The sequence below is a fragment of the Solanum lycopersicum genome, chromosome 6, assembly GCF_036512215.1.
Source record: "Solanum lycopersicum chromosome 6, SLM_r2.1".
In the NCBI taxonomy this organism is placed as follows: Eukaryota; Viridiplantae; Streptophyta; class Magnoliopsida; order Solanales; family Solanaceae; genus Solanum; species Solanum lycopersicum.
Window position 1 is genome coordinate 44,035,337 of NC_090805.1, and position 25,775 is coordinate 44,061,111.

At 34.8% G+C, this 25,775-nt stretch overlaps 5 protein-coding genes and 1 non-coding gene across 7 annotated transcripts; 2 read left to right on the plus strand and 4 right to left on the minus strand.

Annotated features, from left to right (window-relative positions):
* Nucleotides 1–492: 492 nt before the first annotated feature.
* On the minus strand, nucleotides 493–2,370 carry LOC109120430 (geraniol 8-hydroxylase-like). The gene is made up of 2 exons (XM_019214204.3): nucleotides 1,405–2,370; nucleotides 493–1,337 (listed from the first exon to the last, which is right to left on the minus strand). Exons 1-2 carry the CDS (start codon nucleotides 2,257–2,259, stop codon nucleotides 720–722), a joined length of 1,473 nt encoding a protein of 490 aa, XP_019069749.1. The 5' UTR covers nucleotides 2,260–2,370; the 3' UTR covers nucleotides 493–719.
* A 2,058-nt stretch (nucleotides 2,371–4,428) lies between these two features.
* Nucleotides 4,429–8,662, minus strand: LOC101256980 (2-(3-amino-3-carboxypropyl)histidine synthase subunit 1). Of its 2 annotated transcripts, none has more exons than XM_010324405.4 (2): nucleotides 7,017–8,662; nucleotides 4,429–5,521 (listed from the first exon to the last, which is right to left on the minus strand). In XM_010324405.4, the coding sequence occupies exon 1, from the start codon at nucleotides 8,525–8,527 to the stop codon at nucleotides 7,076–7,078; it is 1,452 nt and encodes a 483-aa protein (XP_010322707.1). In that variant the 5' UTR covers nucleotides 8,528–8,662; the 3' UTR covers nucleotides 4,429–5,521; nucleotides 7,017–7,075. The 2 variants fall into 2 exon arrangements, with proteins under 2 accessions (XP_010322707.1, XP_004241760.1); XM_004241712.5 differs by lacking the exon at nucleotides 4,429–5,521 and adding an exon at nucleotides 5,902–6,242 and having other exon boundaries at nucleotides 7,017–8,652.
* Nucleotides 4,660–5,703, plus strand: LOC101257272 (uncharacterized). Its single transcript, XM_004241713.5, has 3 exons — nucleotides 4,660–4,799; nucleotides 4,934–5,107; nucleotides 5,309–5,703. The coding sequence occupies exons 1-3, from the start codon at nucleotides 4,734–4,736 to the stop codon at nucleotides 5,489–5,491; spliced, it is 423 nt and encodes a 140-aa protein (XP_004241761.1). The 5' UTR covers nucleotides 4,660–4,733; the 3' UTR covers nucleotides 5,492–5,703.
* Nucleotides 8,663–9,157: 495 nt separating the features above from the next.
* Nucleotides 9,158–16,956, minus strand: PMK1 (phosphomevalonate kinase 1). Its single transcript, XM_004241711.5, has 11 exons — nucleotides 16,723–16,956; nucleotides 15,792–15,854; nucleotides 15,555–15,705; nucleotides 15,301–15,398; nucleotides 15,028–15,137; nucleotides 14,855–14,907; nucleotides 13,857–14,243; nucleotides 11,790–11,894; nucleotides 10,981–11,208; nucleotides 9,802–9,924; nucleotides 9,158–9,691 (listed from the first exon to the last, which is right to left on the minus strand). The coding sequence occupies exons 2-11, from the start codon at nucleotides 15,797–15,799 to the stop codon at nucleotides 9,425–9,427; spliced, it is 1,530 nt and encodes a 509-aa protein (XP_004241759.1). The 5' UTR covers nucleotides 15,800–15,854; nucleotides 16,723–16,956; the 3' UTR covers nucleotides 9,158–9,424.
* LOC112941732 (U6atac minor spliceosomal RNA) lies at nucleotides 12,921–13,046 on the plus strand. The gene has a single exon (XR_003247305.1). It is a non-coding gene; the product is annotated as a U6atac minor spliceosomal RNA (small nuclear RNA).
* A 1,703-nt stretch (nucleotides 16,957–18,659) lies between the features above and the next one.
* LOC101256389 (protein IWS1 homolog 1) lies at nucleotides 18,660–23,868 on the minus strand. Its single transcript, XM_004241710.4, has 11 exons — nucleotides 23,495–23,868; nucleotides 22,293–22,821; nucleotides 21,915–22,034; nucleotides 21,483–21,703; nucleotides 21,255–21,384; nucleotides 21,088–21,150; nucleotides 20,926–21,003; nucleotides 20,315–20,406; nucleotides 20,157–20,222; nucleotides 19,889–20,042; nucleotides 18,660–19,314 (listed from the first exon to the last, which is right to left on the minus strand). The coding sequence occupies exons 1-11, from the start codon at nucleotides 23,512–23,514 to the stop codon at nucleotides 19,216–19,218; spliced, it is 1,572 nt and encodes a 523-aa protein (XP_004241758.1). The 5' UTR covers nucleotides 23,515–23,868; the 3' UTR covers nucleotides 18,660–19,215.
* Nucleotides 23,869–25,775: the final 1,907 nt, after the last annotated feature.

Here is a 25,775-nt window from a genome sequence, read left to right on the forward strand (position 1 = left end):
TATTATTTTGGTTATGTTATTAGCATAATTGAAATAACCAAATAAAAAATTGGAATCGAATAGAAAAAAATCAAATCAAATCAAATTTATTTTGAATCGATTAGGTTATATTTTTACAAAATCAAAAATTAAAAAATTCAAATCAAATAGTCGAACCAAAAAATAGAACGTGTGCATAAAAACAATATAAAACATAAAAATAAAAAAAAATTAAAATATTTTGAATTATATTAATTTTATCTTTAATAAACTTATCTCATAATATTATATCCTATATATTAGTACCTCCAAATAAAAAATATTAATAATATATCTTATAATACCATACAAAATATAACACTAAATTATATTATAAATTATTTTTGCTAATACAAAAATCAAAATAGTTAACTTTTGAGAATCAAAAGGGCATTCATTGCGTAAAAGAGCACGTTAAGAATCTCATACATGTTCAGAAAGGGATAAAGCCATTAAGATAAACACTTTAAGATATACCGTATAACCTTGTTTTATTTCATATACTACCATAAAAATAACTTTTAGCAATGATAAATTTACACATTAATAAAGAATGTTAGCTAAAGTCTTTAAACGATATTAGTTAAGTGTCATTAGAACTATCATCTTTAAAGACTTTAAAAACATATAAAAAGTATTTATTATTACTAAAAAAAAAAATATATATATATATATAGCGATAATTAAGTTGTTGTCATTACTCAATGGTTTGATGTAGTGATACTAGGTATTGCAATAAGAGGAATAGCCTTCTTTAAAGTAACTCCAAACTGTTCCTCCATGTCCAATTTTTCTGGTGTCATTCCATCTGGTAACTTCCAATTAAATGGTTGTATAATAGAAGCCAATATCAAATTCACCATTCTTATAGCCAGCGGCATACCTGGACATATTCTCCTGCCCGCGCCAAATGGTATAAACTCAAAATCTCTACCTTTATAATCCACACTAGATTCCATGAATCTTCCAGGCAGAAACTCTAGCGGCCTTTCCCATGACTTGGGATCTCTTCCAATGGCCCAAGCATTCACTAAAACTTGACTGTCTTTGGGCACGGTAAATCCCAACACTTGTACGTCGTGTTGGGCTTTGTGAGGTAAGAGTAATGGAGTTGCTGGATGAAGTCTCATCGTTTCTTTTACAACTGCTTGAAGGTATGGGAGTTTGTCCATGTCTGATTCTTTAACTGCCCTTTCTAGCCCTATTTGTTCCATTATTTCTTGTCCTACTTTGTTGAGTTCTTCAGGTTTTCGAAGAAGTTCTGCCATTGCCCATTCTATTGTTATGGCCGATGTGTCACTTCCAGCAATGAATAAATCCTGTCAACGGATTACAAATATAAGTCGTACCCGAATAACTCAAATTTAAACTAAGAAAAACGCTTACAAGGATTATCGGCTTTATAGTTTTGCGATCATTTTCATCTTTACAGTGATCAAGTAGTACATCCAAAAAATCTCCGTCTCTCTTCATCGTCATCCCTTTTACTCTTTTCTCAATGTTTTCTTCAAATATTTCATGCAACCTTAAATACGCTGGCCTTATACGTCTCCGTACTCCTTGTAAATCGAACCACTTTAAAACCGGAAAAAAATCAGATAGATTTGGTACCCCGGCATCTTTCATAATTGTCCCTACCAATTCCTTAAACTCATGAGCCGTTTTAAATTCTGGATCCACCGTATCGATTGAAAAAATGGTGTTGGATATTAAATTCAACGTGGTCGCAAACACGACCCGTCCAATATCAACAGCGGAGCCACTCTCGCAGCGGCTCCTTATATGGTTCACTAGGCGTTCCACCTTTTGGTGGCGTAGCTCTTGAAGCGAATCGAGTTTTTGGTTAGTGAACATTTGCGTGTTACATATTCTTCTCTTGTTCCGCCAAATGTTGTCGGGAGGGACCCACGCCAACGTGGCTTCCCGATTCGGTTGGGAAGAGACTGCGTCGGGAATTGTGCGACCCGAGAATGTTTTGTCGTGTTTTTGGAGGATTTCTTTGGCTGTTTCAGGGGAGGAAGCTATAACGGTGGTGATCGAGCCGAGTTTTAGAGTCATGAGAGGGCCGTGGATTTTGGCTAGCTCGGCTAGTGATTGGTTGGGTTTTGAGCCGAGCTGGAGGAGTGAGCCGATTATTGGAAAGCCAGTAGGACCAGGTGGTAGCTTCGTGGTGGATTTAGTAATATTGAGAATTATGAAGAAAATTAGTGAGATGGAGAAGAGAAGGATGACAAGTTCCATTTTTTAATTTTCTCTTCAATTCTTGTTTAGTTCCAATTTTCTGCTGATTCGACTTTGTATATATAGTGATAAAAAGAGGGAAGAGGCTCCCCCCAAAATAAAAAATAAATTTATTCTTAAATTTTTTTTTCCAATTTTAAAAATTCATTTTTTTTCAGTCCTACACTCGAAAATGTAGGTTTTCTTATTAAATGAATCTTACCCCAACCAAATTTGATTTAATCATACTAAGGGCTCTAAAAGTTAAGGGGAAAAAAACTTATTAATAAAAAATATGTCTTCCTTGATTTTCAGTGTAGTGTCTGTATCCATTTTGAGATATTGACTAATTCTGCTTCACACAAAATTATTAAAGAGAATTACTTGATATTGTAATTTTTTTAATTCTAAAAAATTTAAACTTGAGATAATAATGGAGGGACTCTATTTATCCAATCACAACTCTCCATAGTAAGATATATATATCTCACTTAGCAAGGATATGACTTGATCTTCTCCCTTTCTCTTTTGTTTATTTTTCTAAAGTTCTTACTTGAATGAAAGAAATAATAAAGCATTAGTTCATTTAGCTGGATTATTCTCAGAGGCAGGTTTGTTACTTGATAATTCACATTAATTCCTAGTAATAGACTTGTAATTTTTCTTCTATGCTACTTGGTTTAGCTCAATTACTTTAGGTGTACCCAACTTAGGCAACTTTTCTACTCTATTAATTAGGAGATTAAATAAATCGTAAATATTTTTTGGAATCTATATTAAATCTATATTAAGTGATTAGTAAGGGTATGACATATTTTTATGAAAAATATTTTAAAGGCATAAACTAAAAGTTATTTTTCATTATTACCTTTATGATTATTCTCAAATTTTTCACTAAAGTAGCTAAGAACCTCATTAAATTAAGGGTAAATATGAAATAAAATGTCTCAACAATCCTCATAGACTTTAAATAATTCAATTATTTTAATCATGAAAAGGATCTCATAATTTGTTTAATATAGATCAGAGGGAGTTCTTCTGTTATTGCCAAATAAAATTGTTCATAACGTTTGGATAAAAAAAATATGTTTAGTATCTATTTCAATCTTGGCTTGATTTCGAGTACAAATGTTAAATCATTAACTAATGTTTGATTTGATTTAAGATATAAAATTCTTCAAAGTTTTGAAATAAAATTTACATATTTAATAAATATAGAAAAGTACAACCACCACGGCGCCATCCTCCCCTCTCCTATCCTCTTTTTCTATTCCCTTTTAGATTACTTGAATTGTTTGAAATATATTTTTATTTTTTAAATTAATTTTATTGTTCAATTTTTAAAATTATTTTTTAAATTTTACCCTTCATCCGTTAATATTAAAATTAATTATTTAGATATTCTAATCATAAGTTTGACAATAATTACTAAGAATAAAAATTTAAAATATACCTAATTCATGACTCAATTTTTTTTAAAAAAAAATATAAAATATCTTAACAATTCAATTAATTTGAAACAAAGAAGTTCTTCCTTTAGCTCTGAAAATTATAGGGCACCAATTCTTTATCTATGAACCCTCAATTAGTGGTAAATGAATATATAGTTGATATCAAGTACATAAAAAAGTGTTGTATGCTAACCCATCATCATGATGCAAAGGAGGAAGATGGGTTTTCCATCCAATGGAAGGATATGGGTGATAGAATTGTTGACAATCGCATAATATAACGAAGGATAAAACTAATCGTTAAATAAAAATTAAGGGATAATTTTAACGATTTTCTATCACATTTTTTTGAAATAATATAACTATATAGAAAAGACGGTTGCTGGCAGATAAACTAAATGGACCCAGATGAGCAGAGAGAGACAAGGATGAAAGAAATAGTAGTAACAAAGATTGCGTATCTAACAGAGACAAGTGTACCCACTTAAACATGACACTTCGTCTAAGTTCCTACCATCTTTCTCTCTTTCTTGTTGTTTTTCTCATTTTAATTTGTTTTAAAACAATACGACAATTTTTAAGTTTGAACTTAAATGTCTAATTAAAACAATGCGTAAAGGAGAAATTATTAATGATTCTTAAACCAAAACTTTTTACATTCGAAATTATTTGTTATGTTGCTTATCAAAAGTCAATTTGATTAATTTTCAAAGGTAAATTAGTTTACATTAATCTGATATTCTGAATAAAAAAAATTAAATATCCTAAAATTATATATAAAGTATTATAAATTACAATTTTTTGCATATTAATAAGATAAAAAAAATACATCTTAAAATGTTAGTCAAAATTTTTATAGTTTAATTCTAAAACCGGACGAAGAAAATACTTATATTCATTTATTTTTTAACTCCCAAAAGTAAGTAGTATTATTGACTCGCCGAATCCACACAAAACCCGACTACCCAAGCTAACTTGTTACGTACCTGTTTTTTCTTTCGTTGAACTTTACATGTGAAAAAAGAAGAAGATCAAGAGGCAAATATGGTGGGCATATTTTCGAGATTTTCTGTGAGCAGAGCTGGTCATCGTCGGACTCAAAGTGCACTTGTAAGTTGCATCTCTGTTTTTTCGTTTTGACTTTCAGGTCTCAACTGAAAGTTACAAAGCCATTTAGAGCTTGTTTACTAAGCGCGCCGCGAAGATTTAGTTATCGGAACTTTTATGATGTAATTTGGTTGCAGGATGAAAGGGAAGTGTTTCCCCCAAATTCAGGGGCTACTATAGAGAGGGCTTCCTCTGGGACGCCTCATGGTATTGAATTTGCAGTTGAGTTCAAGCCAGTTAAACACCCCTCTGAGCCTCTCCATATTGATCGACCAATTCAATGTCCCTTTCCAGAGCCTTCAGTCCTAAATGTAAGGTCTTCTACTCCCCCTATATGTCTCTGAAGTAGTCATGTGAGTATGTCCGATCCAGTATGTCTAAAGACTCGTGGATTCAAGATTTAAAGTTAATAGTTTCAAGACTGATTTTTTCTTTTCTTTTGAATTCTCCCAGCTCCTTCATTCTACTTATTAGGACTGCTAACTGGAATTTGTATAATGCTCGACTTACAGGAGGGAAGAATATGGAAGGAGAGAGGGTCTTCTGTGCGAATTAGAAGGCCTGAAGGAAAAGCTACCGACTCTATGGCAACTCAAACAATACCTGGAACTCCCATGAATCGGGCTATTCTTCCATCAATGAGTGCACCTGAACACAGTCTGCTTAAATTGTTGGAGGAATCTGGGATTTGTTGATGGATTGCTCCACTTCGTCTGTCAAGCTTACTACAAGAAACATGATGGTATTGTGTATGTAAAAATTCAAACACAGTTGCATGTAAATTTATATAATAATGTTATAAAGATTTCCTTTCTATTGTAGACAATACTACGTTTTATGTTAATGTTGTATCTTATACATCATTATGGATTGATTCTATAATACAACTCAAAAAATGTATGGTCCAGATACTCGTTTCCGTTTTCACTATTCAATTCTTCTTAGCTGTGCTTGGTGCAAAAATCTTGGAGAATTATCTATATATTCTTTATATTCCTCCAACAAAATTACTAAGGACCTAAGTATGGGTTGTATGTTTAATTATGACCAAAAATAAAATATGGGATGTTAGCTAATGAGTTGATATTCAAAACATAACTAGAAGTAAAGAAATAACACAACTCTTCGTCCATTGAATAAGTATGATATATCGTACACCCTCTCAAAAGATACACAAATTAACAGAATCATATTTCATCAAACCTTAAAAGTTTTTAACAATGACGCTAAGACAAAAAGAGCTATCAACTTTGAAAATCTAAGCAAGATACCACATGCATTACATTTGCGAACTTTCCAGCCTTCCCTTTAATAGCACCTCGGTGAATACCCAGATTTATTTGAAAATCCTTTTCTAGGCTAAATAAATTACGCCCGTGATCAAAAGGTAGCAGGTGGTTTCTCCATACTTTTACAGCCTTAGCATCACCCTTTTTCCATTCCACCCTAACAACAAGCATATAACATGGATTATAAGAAACAGAGAAGCCCAGTTTTTTATGTCATCAACCTTTTAAGAGACATAATATACCATCACTCAGCAGATCTCTATATCTCGCATCTCTTGACCTATGTGATGCAAGGAAGTTACAACAATAGGAATGTAGAAAGAAATGAAAGAAAAAGAATATATATATATATATATATATATATATATATATATAATGCAACCGGATCCCTCACATTCTAGGACGAGTCTATCACGAAGACGGATTACTTTGTCACCATAATGATTCACTAGATCTAAGCCTTCCCCAAAAGCCCGCTGTATTTTACCTATTAAATATCTTAACAAAGTGGCAGACTGTTCTTTAAAAAAAAAATATACTGTTTCTGCTGGAACTAAGGAATAAATTTGGACAGCTGGGCTTGCACCTAAATTGTTGGAGTTGGTCGATAAAAGGATGCATGAAGTGAAATAGCAAGATACAAGATAGCAACTCTCTCCTGGGGTTGATCAATAGATAGACTGCATGACGCAAAGGAGCACGATATATGCTTTTTTTAAAAAACTTTGTTATTGTCTCGCATAATTAGAGTTTTGACACCAAGATACATAGATATAACTCACATAAGGATAGGAAAATAACACCACTAAAGTGTTAAAGATAATATTCCAAACAAGTCCTGTAAAACAAATAAATATATTTATAAAAAATTTTACGGGCATGGAGACTTGAGCTAAAAGGCCTCAACAGAAAATACGAGGGAGGTACTCACTGCAGAAGTGTAAACTCCATTTACGATGGCAGTAATATGTCCAGCTGGAACAAGTTAGCTCAGCTATTAGATTTGATGGCAGTGGCACCATTACAAGATTGGCTATTTCTTTGTGAAAGTCTAGCAGGCTTCTTGGAGTAGCAAGAATTCCACTCCCCACCATCCTGAGCATAATAATCCATTGGATAATCTACTTGTGTCTCTTCCTTCACTTCCTCACCACTCTTATCACAAGCACCACAAGACTCATTCTTTGAACACTTCATTACTTCATCACGACATATATCTGAATTCTTTGATGTCGTCCTCTCCCACCATCCAGACAAATCACCCAATGCAATCTCCGCCTCAAATGGTGTTAGCAAAGGCTTTTTAAATGCATCTCCCCAATCAATTGACAACCTCGGACAAGCAATCTGAATCCAGGCATCCACTGCATCCTCAAACAATGCAATCCTCGTGGGAGATATCTCCGACATCAACACAACTGTCCAAGTCATCCCCTTTTCGGACATTTTCTTCTCTAACCTATCCAATATCCTTGGATTCCCTTGCCTACCTAATGTCCCAAGCACTATCCCCCAATTCTTCGCCCCCCTGGCTTTTTCAATCGCTCTCTTCCTCTCCTCCTTCATTCCCTTATGATCATACTCCTCCACAAACAACTTCCCTATAAACGGATCATATCTGTAAGTCTTTATCCCCGGATTCGCTATCATAAACGCCTCCAAATGAAACCTACCGTCAGCCACAAATATCAAAACTACATTCTCTCCATCAGAAAATCTGTTCTTAACACTCGGGGCAGTACAGCCGAGTACCTCCCCAGCTGATAACGGTTTAGCTTGAGGAATCAAAATACTAAACCCCAATTTTTCAAGTTCGGGCTTAACCGCCCGAATTGCAGAAGCAAATTGAATTGTCCCAGCCATAATGATATTGTCATACGTATCGGAATTATAAAAATTGAGTTTGAGTTCATTCAACAACCTGTGAACATCGATTGAGATTTCGACGAATATATAAAGGCATGGGATAGTGGTGGAATCAATAGGCACGAGGCAGCTATGGCCGAAATGAATGAGGAGATCAGCGGAAAGCGCTCCCGCCGAGAGGTCGTCAACGCAACACGCGCCGAAAGTCACGTCGCCGAGGATGAAACAGTGAGTGGCGGAAGTGAATGTGGAGAGTATATCGGAGATGATGAGTGAGTACATGAGGAGACCCTCAGGGAACTGCAGGGCCACACGCTTGGCACTTGAAGTTCGCACTCGCCATACACACTTGTGGATTTCGAAGTTGTAGTTTTGAGGTAAAAGTGATATGGCGGCGTTGAGTGCTGCATCGTTTAGGATGGAGTCTGGTATTTGGTTCTTCACGAACCTCTTCGGACGCGGCCGGGTTGACTGCTGCAGTGACTGCTGATCTCCAGCGTCAACTGCGGTCGTCGCTGACGCCGCCGCCGCCGGAGTAGGGTTCAGTGGGAGAAGGCCGCCGTGTTCTTTCTCCATAGTTTGTAAACTGGCGGTGTAGATGTAATGGAGAGAGACTCAATTTTGTATAAATACTGTGATTATAGGCTAATTAGGGATCTCTAATATCCAAACACCTCTTTGTTTTTCTACTTTTACTTTGTAGTCCAATAAAGAATATATCAATAACTTGATTATTCATATATTTATTTTAATATCATCTTTAATTTGTAAATAGAATAAAAGTTGTTGATATATTAATTTTATATATAGAGAATTATTAACTAATGAGTAGTTTCTGAATAAATTTTTTTTTAATGATAGCAATACGTTTAGTATCAGTTTAAGTGAAATTATCAATTTTAATGATCTAATATAGTATATCTGTGCTGATTTAGCATCTGTTTTAAAAAATCAAATTTCTTCTTAAATGATTTTTAGATTGGATTTTGAGTCCAAAGTTGTTGCTATTTGTTTGTCGTAATTTCAAATGTGACAATAAGATCCAGACGGGAACAATTGAGGAATTCTTGTGTTGATAGAAAGAACACAAGTATCCGCTGCGATAATCGACGTATATGTAAACTGGCATGGAAACGAAAAATTCAACAAGCTATGTGAAGAACCAAAGTTTGTTTCTTGGTGGGTAATGTTTGGGGGTGGGATCAATTCCAAGTATAAGAGCTAGACTCACCATTGGAGTGAAGCTAACATTTTTATTCCACAAATAATACAGAGTTCTGAAGTAAAATGGAACTAATTCTAACAAGATCAAAGTTTTGGGTAAAAATACAACAGGCTCTCATTAGGTGCTTATTGATGAAAGTGATTCTGACGTTACAATTCAGAGCTCTAATATATCCTTTTTGTGTTGTAAAATCTGATGTTGAAGTCATAATATATCCATTGGATATAATATCCTATACATGCAGATCATTATTGAAGTTGGATTGAAGAAACAGCTGCAGTAATTTCCTTTGCTCGAGGATCATGCTCTTCCAAAGATACACCGCGGGGATCTTCCGTAACTAGCATAGCAAGAACATTGAGTGAACTCCAAGTTTTTGTCACATTTTTGCTTGAAGCCCCCAAAGTGACAGCAAAGACCGCATCAAAACCACCAGCACCAGGAACACCAGCCAACAGAACCCCCTCCATACTCATCGTTGTATCCAGAAGGTGAGTTTGTGATTCAGGTTCTATCTGTGAATTTAACACATGGTGAAGGATGGTTTAAAAAAATGGGAGAAGACAGCAATGCAGCTGACTCTTAAGAGCTTTTGATTTTAAGTACATGGTAGCGACAAACTTACCGGAATTCCTGCAGCCTCTCCCATTTTGCGCATATAATACCTGATTCCAAGCATCGCATCTCGGGCTCCTAATAACCCTTTAACAATATCTGCTTGACTTGGTTCATTTGCTCTCTCAAGCCACTATTCATGGTGAAAACCAGAAAAAACTTCAGTTCTAGAAGAAAATTTCATTAACTGTGGAAGGAATATTACATCATCCAATCAAAAAGTAATGATGCTCGATTTGAAGACAGAAATATTTGCAAGGAGGTACTTGGATTGTCTAAATAGTTGATCACGAAAAAGTCATTCAGACATGCAGGAGAAAAGAATTGAATGACCTTTTTTAGATCGTCGGTGCCTTGCCTCCAAAACGTGATGGTACTAAAAAATAAAAAGGATTTTTGTTTGTGTAGAAACAACATAATGGAAGCTTCTCTAAGAAAAATGGTTGTTGGTTCCAGCTAATGGTTGCAACAAGCAATTTGAAGGACTCGAAGGAGGAGGATTAAGACTCCCAACAGAAAGAGGGCTTAAAGATTCACTGGATGCAAGTTCAGAGGAAGGGGGCTCTATTGCCTCAGAAAGACTTGCCAGTCTATTATAGTGGAACTAGAAGGATCCTTCACTCCTTATTGATATATACAAGCAGCAAATAAAGTTCAAAATCAAAAGTAGAATGGGAAGTATTGAGAAGAGGGTATCTTTTGTAATTTGTTTTTACAGAGGGAATAAATCCCTTATTCTACATATGTTAGCCTGCACTTGCAGTATGTTTGTGTTAATTGTTTCCATTAGCTCTTAAGTAATGCATTTTTCAGCTATTACGGCTGTAGTTTCAGGTGGTTTTTAGTGAGAATGACTAATCAAGAAGGTAGTCAACCCCAAGCAACTTGGGATTGAGGGTGTAATGATTGTTGTATGACTTATCAAGAAGGTGAAAGTAACCATTGCTATCGTTCGGAATCAACTCAGTAAAGTTAAGCCAATTTTCTGCACTTCAAACACCCATGGATACTTAGCAGAGTAAGCCTTTCCAGAACAAGTTAGAAGCTAAGTGTATCAAGGATAATTACACCTACCATTAAGCATAAAATGAAGCAAAAAACTTCCGTACTTAGTACGGATAGTTCGCAAAATTTCTACATAATACTAGATCTTAAACATCCTTTCCAATTCTGACCAAAAGAATTTTACCTTTTCTGCTGGAAGCAGGCTGCAGGCGTTGATGAGACATTCATAAACATTGTAGTTCCTTTCTGCCAATTTACACAAGGTATTAAGGTGCATTTCCAAGGCAGAGTTTCCTTCAGACAACTTTTTCCATGTTTCAAGAGAATTCTGAGGATCAGACTTCTGCCATTTCTTAACAGCACCAACCATAGATGGGGTAGAAGATCCTCCACTGCCCGGTTCTCCAAGTAACTGCAAGATGCTTAGCAATCAATTTCAGCAACTTAAAGGAAGAAACACTGTGCACCACAGATAATTTACATGGTAATTAATAAGTCAAATTTTATAGCAGTAGAGTGTAGTAGTGAGCCTCAAAAGAGCAAGAAAGAATCCATAATAATGGGCCAGCACAAGGTCAAAAATTATAGACAGGATACTTCAATGTTAATGTTTGCATGAGTTACCTTCCAACTAAGATTAATTACCCATCACAGCTGACGAAATCACTTAATCTTAACACAGCAATATTTATGTTTAACTCTCGCACCACAAAGAGTGACTATATTTGACAACAATATTTACCAGTTGGGGTGTGAAACTTGCTTTTGGTTCACTATGAGCATGATAATCAATCTTATGTCCAGTCAACAATGAGCTTGGAGGTCAAAAAAGGATGTGAAGATTTATAATTAGAAGAAGAGTTATAAAAAAGATATGATTATCAGGTAAATCAAATTTCTTTATCATCCAGCTTACTAAAAGTCAATAAGAATTTCAACACAGTTATACAGACAATGTTCAACAGAATATGGAACATAATTTATCAGACTCACGAGAGTCATCAATGGAGGCAATGAAAACTTGGTCCTCTCATGGTCCCACTTGGCTTTCAGGACATCATAAATGACTTCTGTTAGTGGTGTTGCCATACCTGCATTCTGCAAATCCAAAATAATCAACAAGTCAGAGCTATTTGGAAGATTCAACAAAATTAAGATGCAAAATCTGCAGTATCTCTCAACTCCACCACATAATATTATCTTTTCACTATTAAAACTCTTTACATTATGTATTCCTGTATGGTAACCTACATCTACCCCACCCCAACCACCCAGGAATCAACAGAGGCCTTTCCCCACTTTGCTCTTTCAGGAACTCAAAACCCACTATCGAGGTTTGATGTGGAGGGTGCCTTCAACTTGAGCCACCCCATCTTGTCAAGTTTTCCTTCAAATTAAAGCACACTACTGATAAGATAAGGCATCACATGTCCAACAGGTTTCGCATGGCACGGGAAAGAGGTCATGCCATCATTCCTTAACTTAAGTAGAGGAGAGTTCAAATAAACAACCAACAGAAGGAAAACCTTGCTCCAGACCTTTGTGAAGCCCACCAGAGACATCGTTCTTGCCATGGAATGAAACCAAAAAGGTAGTATCTCACCTGAAATGACAAGCATCTCTATTGGAGTTGCTGACAAAAGTACTGATTCACATGGATGACTTTAATCAAAGTAGTTTGGCAAATAGAAAGCAAAGGCTCACTTATCATACAACTGCCACTCACCCAATATTACCTTTAGACTGGACACAAATGATTAACCAATTAGGTACTTCTCCATCCCATATTAGTTGATCATTATACCAACAATAGTTTCTCATATTAGTTGTCTACCTTTGACCTTACTAAATCAAGAAAGCATTGTTTAAATTTTTTCTATATAACCCTTGTAATTAATTCTTTTTTAAAGTATTCACATTTGTTTGTAAAATTCCCAAGAAGTTTTTTAAGGGGTAAATAGTAAAATTATCTTCTATTTATGATTTCTTAAGTACCGTGCAAAATGAAATGTGATCATTATATGGGACGGAGAGAGTACCTTGTAAGACAGAATTTGAAACTCCGCAGTTTTGATTAGAGGTGGTTCTAGCATGACTGCTTTGTCTAAAAACTACTACAAAGTAGTGTTAGTAGAAAGGAGAGATGGTTGGCATCTCCACCGAAAGGGATGGGAACAGCCTTTAGGCTTCACCTGTTACCACACATCCGGTTAAGGCTTCCCACTTCGGTGGATCTTTCCCTAATTCTTTTCTCATAAAAAAAACTACTAGAAATAGGTCGATTGAATTTCTGGCAATTTGCTTCATGTATACAAGTGACCAACATTCTGAAGAGCAGAAACTATCTTAGTTGCAGCTTCCCTTGTTACCCTTTTTGTTCTGTAATATAAGAAAATAACCAAAAAGAGTTATATTTCTGGGCGCATATAGAGCCTCAAGCAACAAAGCTAGAGTTTAGACTTTGCACCAATGTCAATAGTCTAAAGCAAGTTTTATCAGGCCGCTGAGCTAAAGGCCCAGAGGAACCTAAATGGTTATTCCAAACTTACTTCCACCATAGTTACTTCCCTATGAAGGTGGTACCACTTCTTCTGGATTCATGCCTAGCCCAACAGCAATTTTTCCGCCTTACTGTCTTTATTTGTGCTATCACTAACCCGATCAGCGTCATTCTATCGAGTTAACAATAAACAGGAGAATAGCACCTTGTGGTGCCAGAAACAGCCTATTGACGATGTGATTTAGATATTTTCTAGAAGTTGCCTCAATTTGGAAAGAGTATCAACTTTACATAACACTTTTCAGGACAAAAGCTATTTAAGTTCTGATGTGGACTTTCCATGAGAGACGAAGTCTTTGGCAGATTCAAAACTACAGAGTAGTAACCTAGGCCCATTGTTTTCATTTTTCCTGTTGCTCTCTTACACTCAACAGTCAACGCTAAATTAGAGAAGGTCATCTCTTCTATCTTTTTCTTTTCTTTTGAGAATGGTAACATCTTTTCTTCTATCATTACCATGACTCTGAATTGATTAGACAAATTGGGAAGACAAGAAAGACCTGAGCAGAGGAAAGCACTTCAGGTGAAAACCGCACATAACGTTGGCTGCCGAAAACTGCAGAACTAACATCAAATCCGCTGCCAACTTTACCCTGAGCAATGCAGTGGGCAGTTTGACCTATCACGTGAACAATATCAAGATCACTATCATCTTTCCTTCCGTGTGATTGATCCTCCGAAAAAGAGGAGAGACTAACAACACCAAGATAATGAAGCAAAGCAGCAACCACAGCTGTTGTCATAGCTGCTGATGACCCCAATCCAGTTTTTGCAACTTCAGGCTTCTGATTTTCTCCAATTGAATCATCTGCATTAAAGGTGATTGATGTAAAAGGTGGAAGGGAAGCCAATGATTCAGGTGTAAGAGGAAGTCCACGCGCTTCGATCTACAAGACATATTTAAAGATTAATGTCAAAAATCTTACAACAAAAATAAAATAAAGTAATAAAAGACTTTGGTCATGTCTTTTATTACGTGTATCTTGTGCAACTGAGGCTTCACCAAAGAAATTTGAACTGACTTAGTCATGAAACTATGAAAAAAAGCATGCTTCCAAGTTGATCAGTCCCAGCCATATAAAATCCTATAAGAAGACCACTACTATTTCTTGTCCTATGCCCATGCATAAAGTAGAGTGGTATCAACCAAATTAAATGTTCTAATTTGACTCTGGTATGAAATGCATGTGACTTCAAACATCAAGATTTACGTAATCAATCTGTTCTTATGTAACTCAAACCATCATCATAGCACTTGTTCTTAGTTTTGACGCGTCTGTCATTTTAAACATAAAATTTTTTTGGTCACACATTATTAGCTTTTGTCAATTTAACATAAAAAATTCAACTTAGATTACTTAACTCGTACTGAGTCATCTATGTAGCAACTTTTTCTTTAAAACCATCCAAGCAATTCAGCAAAGCTAAGACATAGATCTATAAACTACAAGCCATATTGGAAATATTCTAATATAAGTAAGCTGCAAAGGAGGACCACCTGATTCCGATACGAATAGAACTCATTGCATCCCAAGATTGTTATATCAAGACCTGCATGACTAATAATGTTGAGATTTTTTTTTTGTTTTCAAATGAGGAAATTAAATTCAATTTTCAATAAATGACTTGATCTTCAGGAAAGAAAGGCAAAAGTAAACAGTCAGACGCTACCTTTCAGAAGTAGTTTCTGTAACATAGCCTTCTTATCTTTGTCAAATGTTGCATGGGCTGCTGCTATGGCATATTCCACTGCATATTCTACAAAGGGGTTTCTTGATTCACTGAGATAAAACGAACATAGTAGTTATTACATTTCTAGACACTTATATCTTCTAATAAGGAAAAAGACTGAAACATTCAATTATCTAATATGCTTATTCCTTTAATAACAAATATCATTGATTCAGAAAGAAAATAACGAAATAGTTTCATTACACTACTTGCCTTGAAGAGACGCTCTGAAGTTTTAAATTCTTAAGAGACAATTTGTACATAGTTTCTCTGGCCATCTGAGGAGAAGTCAACTTAACATCTGTCCAAGCCTAAAAGAGTACAAGAAAGACACAGGTAGTTGTACTTTGCAAAGGGAAAAGAAGGAAAGCTAATACAAAAGTGTTTCTTAAGAAGAGAAAAAGGAAATAATTAAAATGACTTCTGATCAAATGATTATCCAGTTTAGTGCGGAAAACATCACTCACCCATGCCCAACTTTCAGGTATAATTTCCTCGTGAAGTGGCTTCACAATAGCATAAAAACGAGCATTTGTACTCAGTACAATACCAGCATTTGGCCTCTCCAAAACAAGATAACCTCCAGTCATCAGAACCTTTCCAGGAGCAGAGGCCACACTATTTAACCATAAATAGTAATTGCAATCAGACAGAAGTTTATGTACAAATGAACACGTTCAAAGATCGAGTAAGCACACACTTACACAGCCATTTCTTTATAATTCTCTCTTGGATGAGTAGAGCAACTTTTACTTGACAGAGATCAACTGCAGTTCAAAATTACAAAATCATAAAAAAAGATTGCACCCATAATATTTGACTGTGAAGAAGAAAATGGAAAAGGAAAAACTCAAGTATGATAGCAATCATTCATTTTACAGCTCAATCCAACACAAAGTGGTGATCGACTAAAGGAATCCTTTGAAACAATTTCACTCTATGCATGCCCAATTAATTCCAAGACTAAACAACTTAAGTACGATACAAAATCAACGAAAATGGAGATCCTTGATTTGATTTCACCTAATATGAAAGCATATTGAAACCAATGCTTAAATCATTTGAAGCATACTTTCACTAAAATCATGAAAGAAGCAATACAAGAAACTGAACTTTCCTGCCTACAAAATCATCGGGCCGGCACATGCCTTCAGTTTCAAACCCAATATGCTTAGTATTGGTACTAACTTCACATCAATTTTTGGCAAACATATATATACACACACCTACCAACTTAATGTCAAATGATATTAGAGGAAAAAGATCAAATCTTTCACAATTTACAATGTCAAAAAATGAACTCAGTAGCTCTCACTTCAGCATTATACAATTCCATATGAATAAACTGGATTAAATTAAAATTGACAAGAAGATCACTAAGTATTGGTCATCTCAAAGATAAAACTCAGTGAAGAAACATCAGAAAACAACAAAGGCATCTGCCACCTAACCTAACCAAAGAATGCAAGAATAACTTTTCTTCACTGAAATTAGAAGATGAAATCACAAATTTACAATATCAAAAAAATGAATTTGAAAGAAGTCGCAAATTGGATCGATAAAGGAGATCAATATTGTTATGACAAAGATAAAGTCATTTCAACAAGATGATATAAGTATAAGAAAAAAACGTACATTTAAAGAACTGCAGGGATTTGAAGAGGAGGAGGAAGAGGACTATGGCGGCAACAACGATGTCAAGCAGCAGTCCAGTTTTGACATTTTATTAGTGTTCAAAGTTGCTTCACTGCTATTTTTGCCTCACTATGAGAAGCAACCAAAACTCCAACTCGACATCTTTTCATTAATATAATATTTCGATAAATTTATATAATGTTTTATATTATCAATTTTAAACATAAATTCATTAAAAAAAAAGTAACTTACGTTCTAGAATAATTATTAAAAGTTAACAATAAAAAAATTATTAAATAATAAATAACGATATCACACATTATTCTTAAACTAACACACACAATAAAAACCTATAATGAGTATCCAAACTAGCTGCTATATTAATGTGATTGAAGTTATGTCTCTTTGTTTTGCTCTCAATTCATTTAAAAAACCATGTTTTATTGAATTCTGTTAAGTATTATTTATAATATTCTTTTTATACAAATTAATCATAGAGAAATGATATATGTAACTTCAATAGGGATAAAGTTAGTCCGGAGCTTAAATAGTATAAAATATTAATAAAAAATTCAAAACGATATATAAAATTTTATATTAATCAAAACGGCAAAATCGCTGGAACAACAGCGATTTACTCCACCGGAAAAAGACTGCAGCGATTTTGTAAAATATGTTTTTTTTTAAAAAAATCAAATCAAATCGCTATCTAGGCAGCGACTTTCAATTTTGTTTTAAAAAAAATAATTTGAAATCGCTGCCTTTTCAAACAAAAAAAAATGAAAATCACTGTCTAGGCACGATTTTCTTTAAAAAAAATTCAAATAGAAATAGCTGCCTAGGCAGCTATTTTCTAAAAAAAAATTGAAAACGCTGCCAAGGTAGCGATTTGAATTTTTTTTAAAAAAAAATCACATTATGCAAAATCGCTGCTATTGCAGCGATTTTTTTTTCTGGTGGAGTAAATCGCTGTTGTTTCAGCGATTTTGCCGTTTTGATTAATATAAAATTTTATATACCGTTTTAAAATTTTTATTAATATTTTATACCCTTTAGATTCCAAACTCGGATAAAGTCACGTTGTTCATGGTAAATTCTAGCACTATGACAAAAAAATGGCTATCCCCCTTCTTCTTTTCTCTAATATATCAAATATAAGTTTTACCTTTAAATAAGTACAAATTAACATGTCGATAGTTGATTTGTATTGAAATTTGGAAGTACTGACAAAGAGAATATTAGTTAGTATTTTATAAGTGAACTGCCAGCTCTGAATTTAAACCTAAGAGGCTGCCTATATAACACATACATTTTCTCCAAAACAACGCTTCCCACCCACAAAATATATATTTTTATAAAAAATAAAATAAAATTGTTATGATCACATTGTTTTTTAAGAAATAGAATATTGACAAGTTTGACACTATTTTGTTCGCAGCACTCCAACTTACAGAGTTGGTGACTCTATAGGTCCAACAGATTCAAACGAACACAGTAAATTTAAAATTATCTCGTGTGTTTCCATCTGAATACAGGCAAAGCTTATATATTATCTATTCATTTTGGTGGATGCATATCGCAGGCAAAGAAGTCGATATAGTTGAATATTAAGAGGACAAATATCAGATTTACCAAAAAACTAAAGAGATACCAATGTGGTTCCATCGACTCCCCTCATAGTCTTTGGTTTAACTATTAAAATACTTCAAAATCTAACTATAATTCACATTCAATATATTGAATTATTATATCCCTAGTCAATGGAATGGACTCGTAACACCCATGCACTGAGTCGTCAAATGACGAGGTAAGCCCATTAAAAAGGGTGAAGTGCTTCCTGCCAAAAGATTCTCCATTTCCAGCGCTTGACAATACCGCCATTGTTAGAGGAAGGAGTCCCCACTCAGTCGGCAAATTTGGAGGAATAACAACAATAGTACTTGAGAAATACTTTGTTTAGTCTAAAACAGGAAAAAGTACAATTTGCCTTCTGGAGAAGAATAAGATCTTTGTCTCAACTCACAAGCTAATAATACTAAACAAGCAAATGAAAGGGTAGAAAACCTAGCTAAAGAGCTTCAGGAAAACAGCATAATACATGCCAAACGGCAATAATATAGTATTCCAAGTTGCGCATCACCCATAGCAACAGCCATGACTTCCATTACACCAATGACTTGGAAACTTATTAGGGAACCAAAATTAATGGGTATCAGCGACACACCAACATGTTATAAGGAAGAAGCCATCCTCAGAAAGCTGCTAAGGAAGGAATAATATAAGTAGATAACATGCGGCACCATTTAATCAATGACGACTGATCATCAGCATAACATACTAGAAGCCCTCAAACTAATTTCAAAAATGATCCCACATTCACAAGGCACTTTGATTAGCCACTGTCCAGATACGAAGCTCAGAAGAACACCCATCCTTGTGTAGCAGAGCCAACAGGCTATTTACCCTAACAAGGGCAAGCACAATAAACACAGCCTAGAGGTACTTCACCATGCCACGACCCTCCACACTCAGTTTTGTGGCTTGGAGTTTCTTCTTTTTGGGAGCTTTTAACTGCTGCAGTTTCTTATTCATCTGCAATGAAAATACCAATATTTCAGTGTTAGATCAGAATCATTCGTAATACATAGCAGCAAAGGCACTAACATCGTAACAAGATCAAACTCCAGAGATAAAATTAGTACTCAGTAGGAGAAAAATATAGGGTCATCTCACGCCATAAAACCCACTCACTGAAACTAAGAATACCAGAGGATGATTAATCTCATGTCCCACGCACAACAAGATCTATTCACTGAAACCACAACTAGGAGAGACTCCAGCATTATAATTTACATCATTTCCCCTGAATTAAAGAATTTCACAGGAGTATCTAAGTTAGGAGGGATTCCAAGACAAGCACCAAATTGAGCACTTCATTTTATAGGCAAAAAGCTATTACTGGCTCCTCTGATAAGGATGTCAGGAGCCTTTTTCTAAAAAGCATCCCCCTTCTGTTCCTTTTTTAAAAAAATAAGAAGCTTCATTAATAAGGCATCAAGATCCTTTTTATTCTTATTTATCTTTAGTGCAAAGAAACTAAAAAATGGAGGAGAGTGAAATGAAGAAAATAATATAAATTCAAATTTACTTAGCAAGACGTACACACCTTCATTCGGCGCTGGTCTTGAACCATTGCTCTAGCCCTGGCCCTAACTTCGTCAGGATCAATCTTAGACTGTGGACGCACCACAAAATCCATTGACATTGCTTCAGGCCTTGATGTAAGTTGCCTACCAGATGACTGACCAGATTTTTGCCCTCTGCGAATTTGCAAGCATATTAAGCCACGAGAAAAAATAAGGATGCAGCAGACAACTCACAGCACCCAATCCAAAGATACTTGGATCAAAAGGTGTGAAGTCAGAACATCTTACTGTGAATATCCAGCCAAGTCAAGGTCATCGTCTCTGGATTCCATTCCTGATGCTTTATTCATGGGTCTGTGACAACATAGAAAATATAGTTATGGATGGTAAATATTCAGACTACAACTGGTACGAGGACCAGTAGAAGTACTGAAAATAATCAATACTTTTTCAAGGGCCGCCTGTATTGAGCAGCTCTCTCATCCTCTAGATTTCTCATGTCTTCAAACCGTGTACTCTTGTTGAATATTGGTCGACTCTGAATAAAAAAACAATCAAATGTCAGCTTTTTCATGTTGATAAGCATCTATTCTGTGCAATAACCAAATACAGATAATAATGTTTTATGTTCTTCGGTGAAAAATTTGCCAGTACTAAGATGCCCTATTGTAAATATACATATATAAGGATAATTCTATTAAAAAGATAGGACCTATACAAAAATAAATAAAATCCTATAACCCCATTTTATATTGAAATACCAAATACATAGTTACCTAGACAGCATGAGTTGCAGTCTCCCACCTCCCCAGAAAAACAGAAGAGTATATAGCTGAATGACAAAATAAGCTAAAGCTGGAAAGATGTTTGCCTAATATATTCTCAAGATACTGTAATGAACTTGGAAACCAACTCAGCAATTTAGCGGACAAAAGATCATTAACACTCCAAGACGTGGAGAAAGCTAAGCCCCAGGCCCTCAACAGAGAATCCCTCCTTTTATAATTCCTTTCACAAAGGGAAAGAAGAAATTAATAAATAGTTAAATCCATCTTACCCATTTGTCAACCAAATCCTTGGCAAGTTTCCTGTTAGATGTAGTCTCCTCATCTGATTTCGAGAGGAACATAATAACCTACATCAAGTAAGTAACAATAAGTCTCCCCCATGTACCTCCATCTTGGAAGCTATTACGCTACTAGTTCTACATGAAAGGTACCTTTCCAAGACCACTCTTTTTCAACATCTCTCTTCTATCATACTGCTCAAGATCAATTGGATACTACAGGATCATCACGAAACATAGAAGTGTCAAGTCAGATAACACAAAATACAAAGTTGCAAACAGATAAACAACTAAGTCGAATCTAGAAAGCATGGTCATACATCAGTAAGGATCTTTAGGATCGCAGCACGAATGTTTATGTTGGGCAGGCTTCCATCTGGAAGGGGTTCAAGCCAAGTCCTCAAAAGAGTCAACACTCCATGATCTAAAAATTCTTGCTGAAGTTGCTTCCTGCAAATTGAGAAATTGGGAAGTGTCAATGTACATCTATTAGCCTCCAAAAAGAAAATTCAGTTACTGCCATGAAAATAAATGACAAGCTCACTCACTTAGACAGGACATCTATGAGAAGAGGGAGTTTTTTTAGTTTATTTATAGCAGGTTTGGAATGTCTATTCAGTTCGGCATCCTCCTCGGCAACAACTTCCAACTCAGCCATAACATTCTCTACTAGCAATGCAATTTCTGCTGCACTCTTTTCAGTTTTCTTTTTCTTCTTGCCTCCCTTGAAGAGCTGCTTGATTTCGTCATCCTCTTCCCCTTCTTCAGCCTGAAAAGAATAAAATTAGAATAAATATACCATCCATACCACCAATTGGCTTCACAAGCGTCTAATGTATTCCAGATAAAAGCAAGAAAGCTTCAAAATCAGCACTCTTCTGTAGATTTTTACAAAACACCGTGCATAAAGCATCCGCAATGTTGGGAAATTATGATAAGCAAATATAGCAGGAAGGAACTACAAGTATCCAAAATTCTACCTGTGGAGCATTGCTGGGAGACAGTGGTTCATTGTCGCTTCCATACCTGTCAGCTGGATCTACACCACTATCATCAATGAAGTTATCATCATCGGCATTCTTTGGACCTTCTTGGTCATCCTACATTTGAAAACAAAGACCATCACAAAACATGTCATTAAAACCAAACTGCCTTCAATTTGGATATCCACTCAACTCTATTAGCTCCTACAGACTAAACTAACATCATTAGTAAAACTTGCTTTTCCTGACAAGGAAATTTCAGTAACTCATATTCAAATCAGTATCCCCAAAGAAGGAAAAGAAAAAGAGTTTCTTGTGATACGTGAAGAATTACAAAACTATTTGAAAGATGATAACAGAGATAATTGGCCAAACCTCAGAGTCACCACCAGCAATGGTGTCCCACATCTCCTTCATCTCCCGATCCCCCTCCTGGTCCTTTAACCTGCTTCCTCCAGAGTAACCCCCATTTTTCCTCAACTTAAATTTCTTCTCTCCTTTCTCTCTCCCCTTCTTCTCCTTCCTCTTCTCTTCACTAAACTCCATGCCAAACCTCTTCCTCTTTCCACCACCAGCAGAGGAAGATGAAGGACCACCGCCGTCAAACTCATCATGCATATTGCCAGTCATGTCATCAGCAGCAGCACCACCATAAGCATCCTCCTCATCTCCTAGCCCAATATCCGGTGTGTTTTCTCTAGCTGAAGATTTCTTAATTAACCGCTTCCTGGGCTTAGACTTGTTAAGATCATCATATACTGGGGTCGGTGACCGCTCTCGCTGTCTCTGATTCCATGCATCATCATCGTCCAGATTGTCACCAAGAAATTGTTCCTGTTGCTCGTTATCTGATCGGACATCCTCATCAAAATCCACCAATGCCTCTCCATCCTCATCTATGTACCTGGAAGATGAAAAAATTCCAATCAATACACCATCTGAAATCCAATTTCAGCTCATCCCCAAAAAGGATCAAAATCCCAAACAACACAGACCCACAGAAAATCACGGAATATACAAAAAAATTCCAGACAAAATCTTCATTAGTAACCATAACTTTTGCTGTTGTTCAAAATGGATCAAAAGAAAGGAGCAGACGCCCCCAAAAAAAAGATCCATAAGAAATCTCAACGAATTCATTATTGGAAACCCTAATTCAACTCAACACACCAAAAGGCGTCATCCAAAATCGACACAAAAGCAACACAAAAAGCCACAAACTTTCTGATCAAATCGTCATCAGAACCCTAATTCAACTCATCATCGAAACGGGTCATCCAGAAAACAACCTGTCGAGAAATAAACAACACAAATCTAGATCAATTCATCAACCACAAAACCAAACTCGACTTATCACAAAAATGGGTCATCCAAAAACAACCCAAACCAACCAAAAATCCCCAAAATCCCGATCAATTTCATCATCAGAAACTCCAATTCATCTCATCACCAAAAGGGTCATCCAAAAAAACACCCAAATCCACCAAAAACAACACAACTACAAACATTAAATCAAAATCAAAACAATCGAAACGTAACCCTTTAACTTCTCGCGGAAAATAAAAGCAAAAACTTACGGATCGTTGTTGTAACTCATCTTGAACGCTACAACGGCGCAGAGAGAAAAAGATAGTTAGATGGGTATGTCTGGAAAAGTAGATTATATATATAGATGATTTGTGAAGTAGGGGTAGCTCAATCAAATTCTATAGGCTATGAAACGATGGAGGTTTTCGGACTTTGTTTACTCTACTTGTGAAGGCAGCAATCAACGCGGTCAAATTTCTAACTTCATTTTGTGATTGCCTTATTTATTGTGACCAGATATGCCTACACTTGTTGCTTGCCTCCTTTCTATTTCGGAAAATTACTCAAATATTTAGGGTAATTTTAACATAAAAATTTAATTTTATTTTTTTTAGAAATTGAAATAATAGAAAAGATTATTTTCATGACAAAACATCTATTTAGTTTGGTTCATTATTATCCTATTGATCTACTTTGAATATCGAATCAAAACGAACTTATTCAATTTTCTATTTTTCTTATTTGAATTTTGATTTTCTTTTCTAAAAATTTTTATTTTTTGATTTGGTGTTCGATTTTAAGAGTTACCTTTCTTTAATATACTAAAAATTAAAGTAAAAATTTAAGGAATTCCATAGTGTAATTCAATAATTACACTCTGTCCCGACAAATTTAGTATTTACTAAAAATCCCTTAAAATTTTTGTTCCGTGATACTTTAGACTCTAATGATATATGGTAAATGATACATGGTAAATTTAAACTGTTAAGAAAAAATGGGGAAAAAACAGTACATTTAAACTTGTTAACTAAAATAGCTTAATTTACGGTAACAGATCATTAATCAGCATTAAATTAGCACGTAATTGAATATTAATTTCAAATTTTGAAAATCAAAGATTATATCATCTATTTTGAATACAATTTTCAAAACCGCATGATACATAGAAAACATTATGATACACAACAAATTCATGTATCAATGCATCGTCTAAAACGCTATACACACTGATTCAAAATATATCAGCAAGCACACTTGATGGATTCAAAATATATCAATGCATCATCTAAAACACTATACACACTTGATGGATTCAAAATGTATCAGCAAGCACACTGATTCAAAATGTATCAGCAAGCACACTTGATGCCGCAGTTATTGAAATTAATCACTGATACATGATAAAAAATTTCAAAAACCCTTGATACATAGGAAATCATATGATACACATCTAATTCATGTATCAAATCATAGACTAAACATTATAATCCACTTAGTACTTATGTATTAAACCTTGTCTGATATATGATAATAATTTTCATAATTTTTTGATACATATTGTATTCCTTAAAATTTTTACTAATTTCAACAACAATTTTAAAATAAGTATAAAAATACAAACCCGAAACAATGTAGGCCTGACAACAATGTTTGCTGCTTCTTTTTTCTTTTTTTGTTGTATTTTGATAAACTTTGATTTTGATGTTTCGCCAGAGTCTTTGTTTGAATCCTTCTGAAGATTGAGTGTTTTAGTGGAAAAAAAATAGGCATGATATGGGGAAGTGTGTGTTATAGAAGAGAGAACACTATGTATCTCTAAACTTCTACTAAAATAAAAAAAAGAATTATGTAATATTTGAAAAAAGAAGGGAAAATTAGAGAATACTAAACTTATAGTTGTGTATTTAAGTTATTTTTCCAAAATTAAACTCTTATTTAAAAGATTGTTAAAAAAATCATATTTGAGCCCAAAACACCAAAAGCTCATATACGTTATTTATTCCAAAATTCAACCATCGTCCAACATCAATTCCTTTTTCACCCTATTTAGTACCCCTATGTCCCTATTTACTTATCCATATTTTTTCTTTTAGACGTCCATATTTACTTGTCCATTTTGACAAATCAAGAAAGGATAATTTTTTTTCCCTATTATACCCTCATTTAAACTTCTTGAAAATTTTTAAGTTTTAATTATTCCTCTTTAAAACCATATTTAATAAGGGTAAGATGTAACTTCACTATGTTAGTTATTGTTATCTTAATATGTCTGTCTTTTCTAAAGTGTACAACTAAATAGAAACAGAGGAAAACTACATGTGAACTCCAAAGCAGTAATTGCAATCTGCATATCTGAGAACAACAAGTGAGAACTGCTACTATGTATTTTTATTGCTATGTATATATGTTGCGTGGTGTGCACATTACTACGACTAAAAATAACTTTTAGCGGTAAAATATTGACATTAATAAAGAGTACTAAAGTTTTTATCACCATTAGCTAAGTGTCGTTAAAAATTAATGTCGCTAAAGGTTTTAGGGACAACTACA

What these genes read in the sequence shown, in the direction of transcription:
- LOC101257272 (XM_004241713.5), top strand. Translation starts at nt 4,734, where the DNA reads ATGGTGGGCATATTTTCGAGATTTTCTGTGAGCAGAGCTGGTCATCGT. An exon ending in GTCGGACTCAAAGTGCACTT is followed by an intron (nt 4,800 to 4,933) that starts GTAAGTTGCATC and finishes ATTTGGTTGCAG; the next exon opens with GATGAAAGGGAAGTGTTTCC. An exon ending in CAGAGCCTTCAGTCCTAAAT is followed by an intron (nt 5,108 to 5,308) that starts GTAAGGTCTTCT and finishes CTCGACTTACAG; the next exon opens with GAGGGAAGAATATGGAAGGA.
- PMK1 (XM_004241711.5), bottom strand. An exon ending in AAGTGCTTTCCTCTGCTCAG is followed by an intron (nt 11,895 to 13,856) that starts GTCTTTCTTGTC and finishes TTGGATTTGCAG; the next exon opens with AATGCAGGTATGGCAACACC. An exon ending in TGCCTCCATTGATGACTCTC is followed by an intron (nt 11,209 to 11,789) that starts GTGAGTCTGATA and finishes AGCATCTTGCAG; the next exon opens with TTACTTGGAGAACCGGGCAG.
- LOC101256389 (XM_004241710.4), bottom strand. Translation starts at nt 23,514, where the DNA reads ATGAGTTACAACAACGATCC. An exon ending in ATGAGTTACAACAACGATCC is followed by an intron (nt 22,822 to 23,494) that starts GTAAGTTTTTGC and finishes TTCATCTTCCAG; the next exon opens with GTACATAGATGAGGATGGAG. An exon ending in GACTTGGCTGGATATTCACA is followed by an intron (nt 20,043 to 20,156) that starts GTAAGATGTTCT and finishes GCAAATTCGCAG; the next exon opens with AGGGCAAAAATCTGGTCAGT.
- LOC109120430 (XM_019214204.3), bottom strand. Translation starts at nt 2,259, where the DNA reads ATGGAACTTGTCATCCTTCTCTTCTCCATCTCACTAATTTTCTTCATA. An exon ending in CTATAAAGCCGATAATCCTT is followed by an intron (nt 1,338 to 1,404) that starts GTAAGCGTTTTT and finishes ATCCGTTGACAG; the next exon opens with GATTTATTCATTGCTGGAAG.
- LOC101256980 (XM_010324405.4), bottom strand. Translation starts at nt 8,527, where the DNA reads ATGGAGAAAGAACACGGCGGCCTTCTCCCACTGAACCCTACTCCGGCG.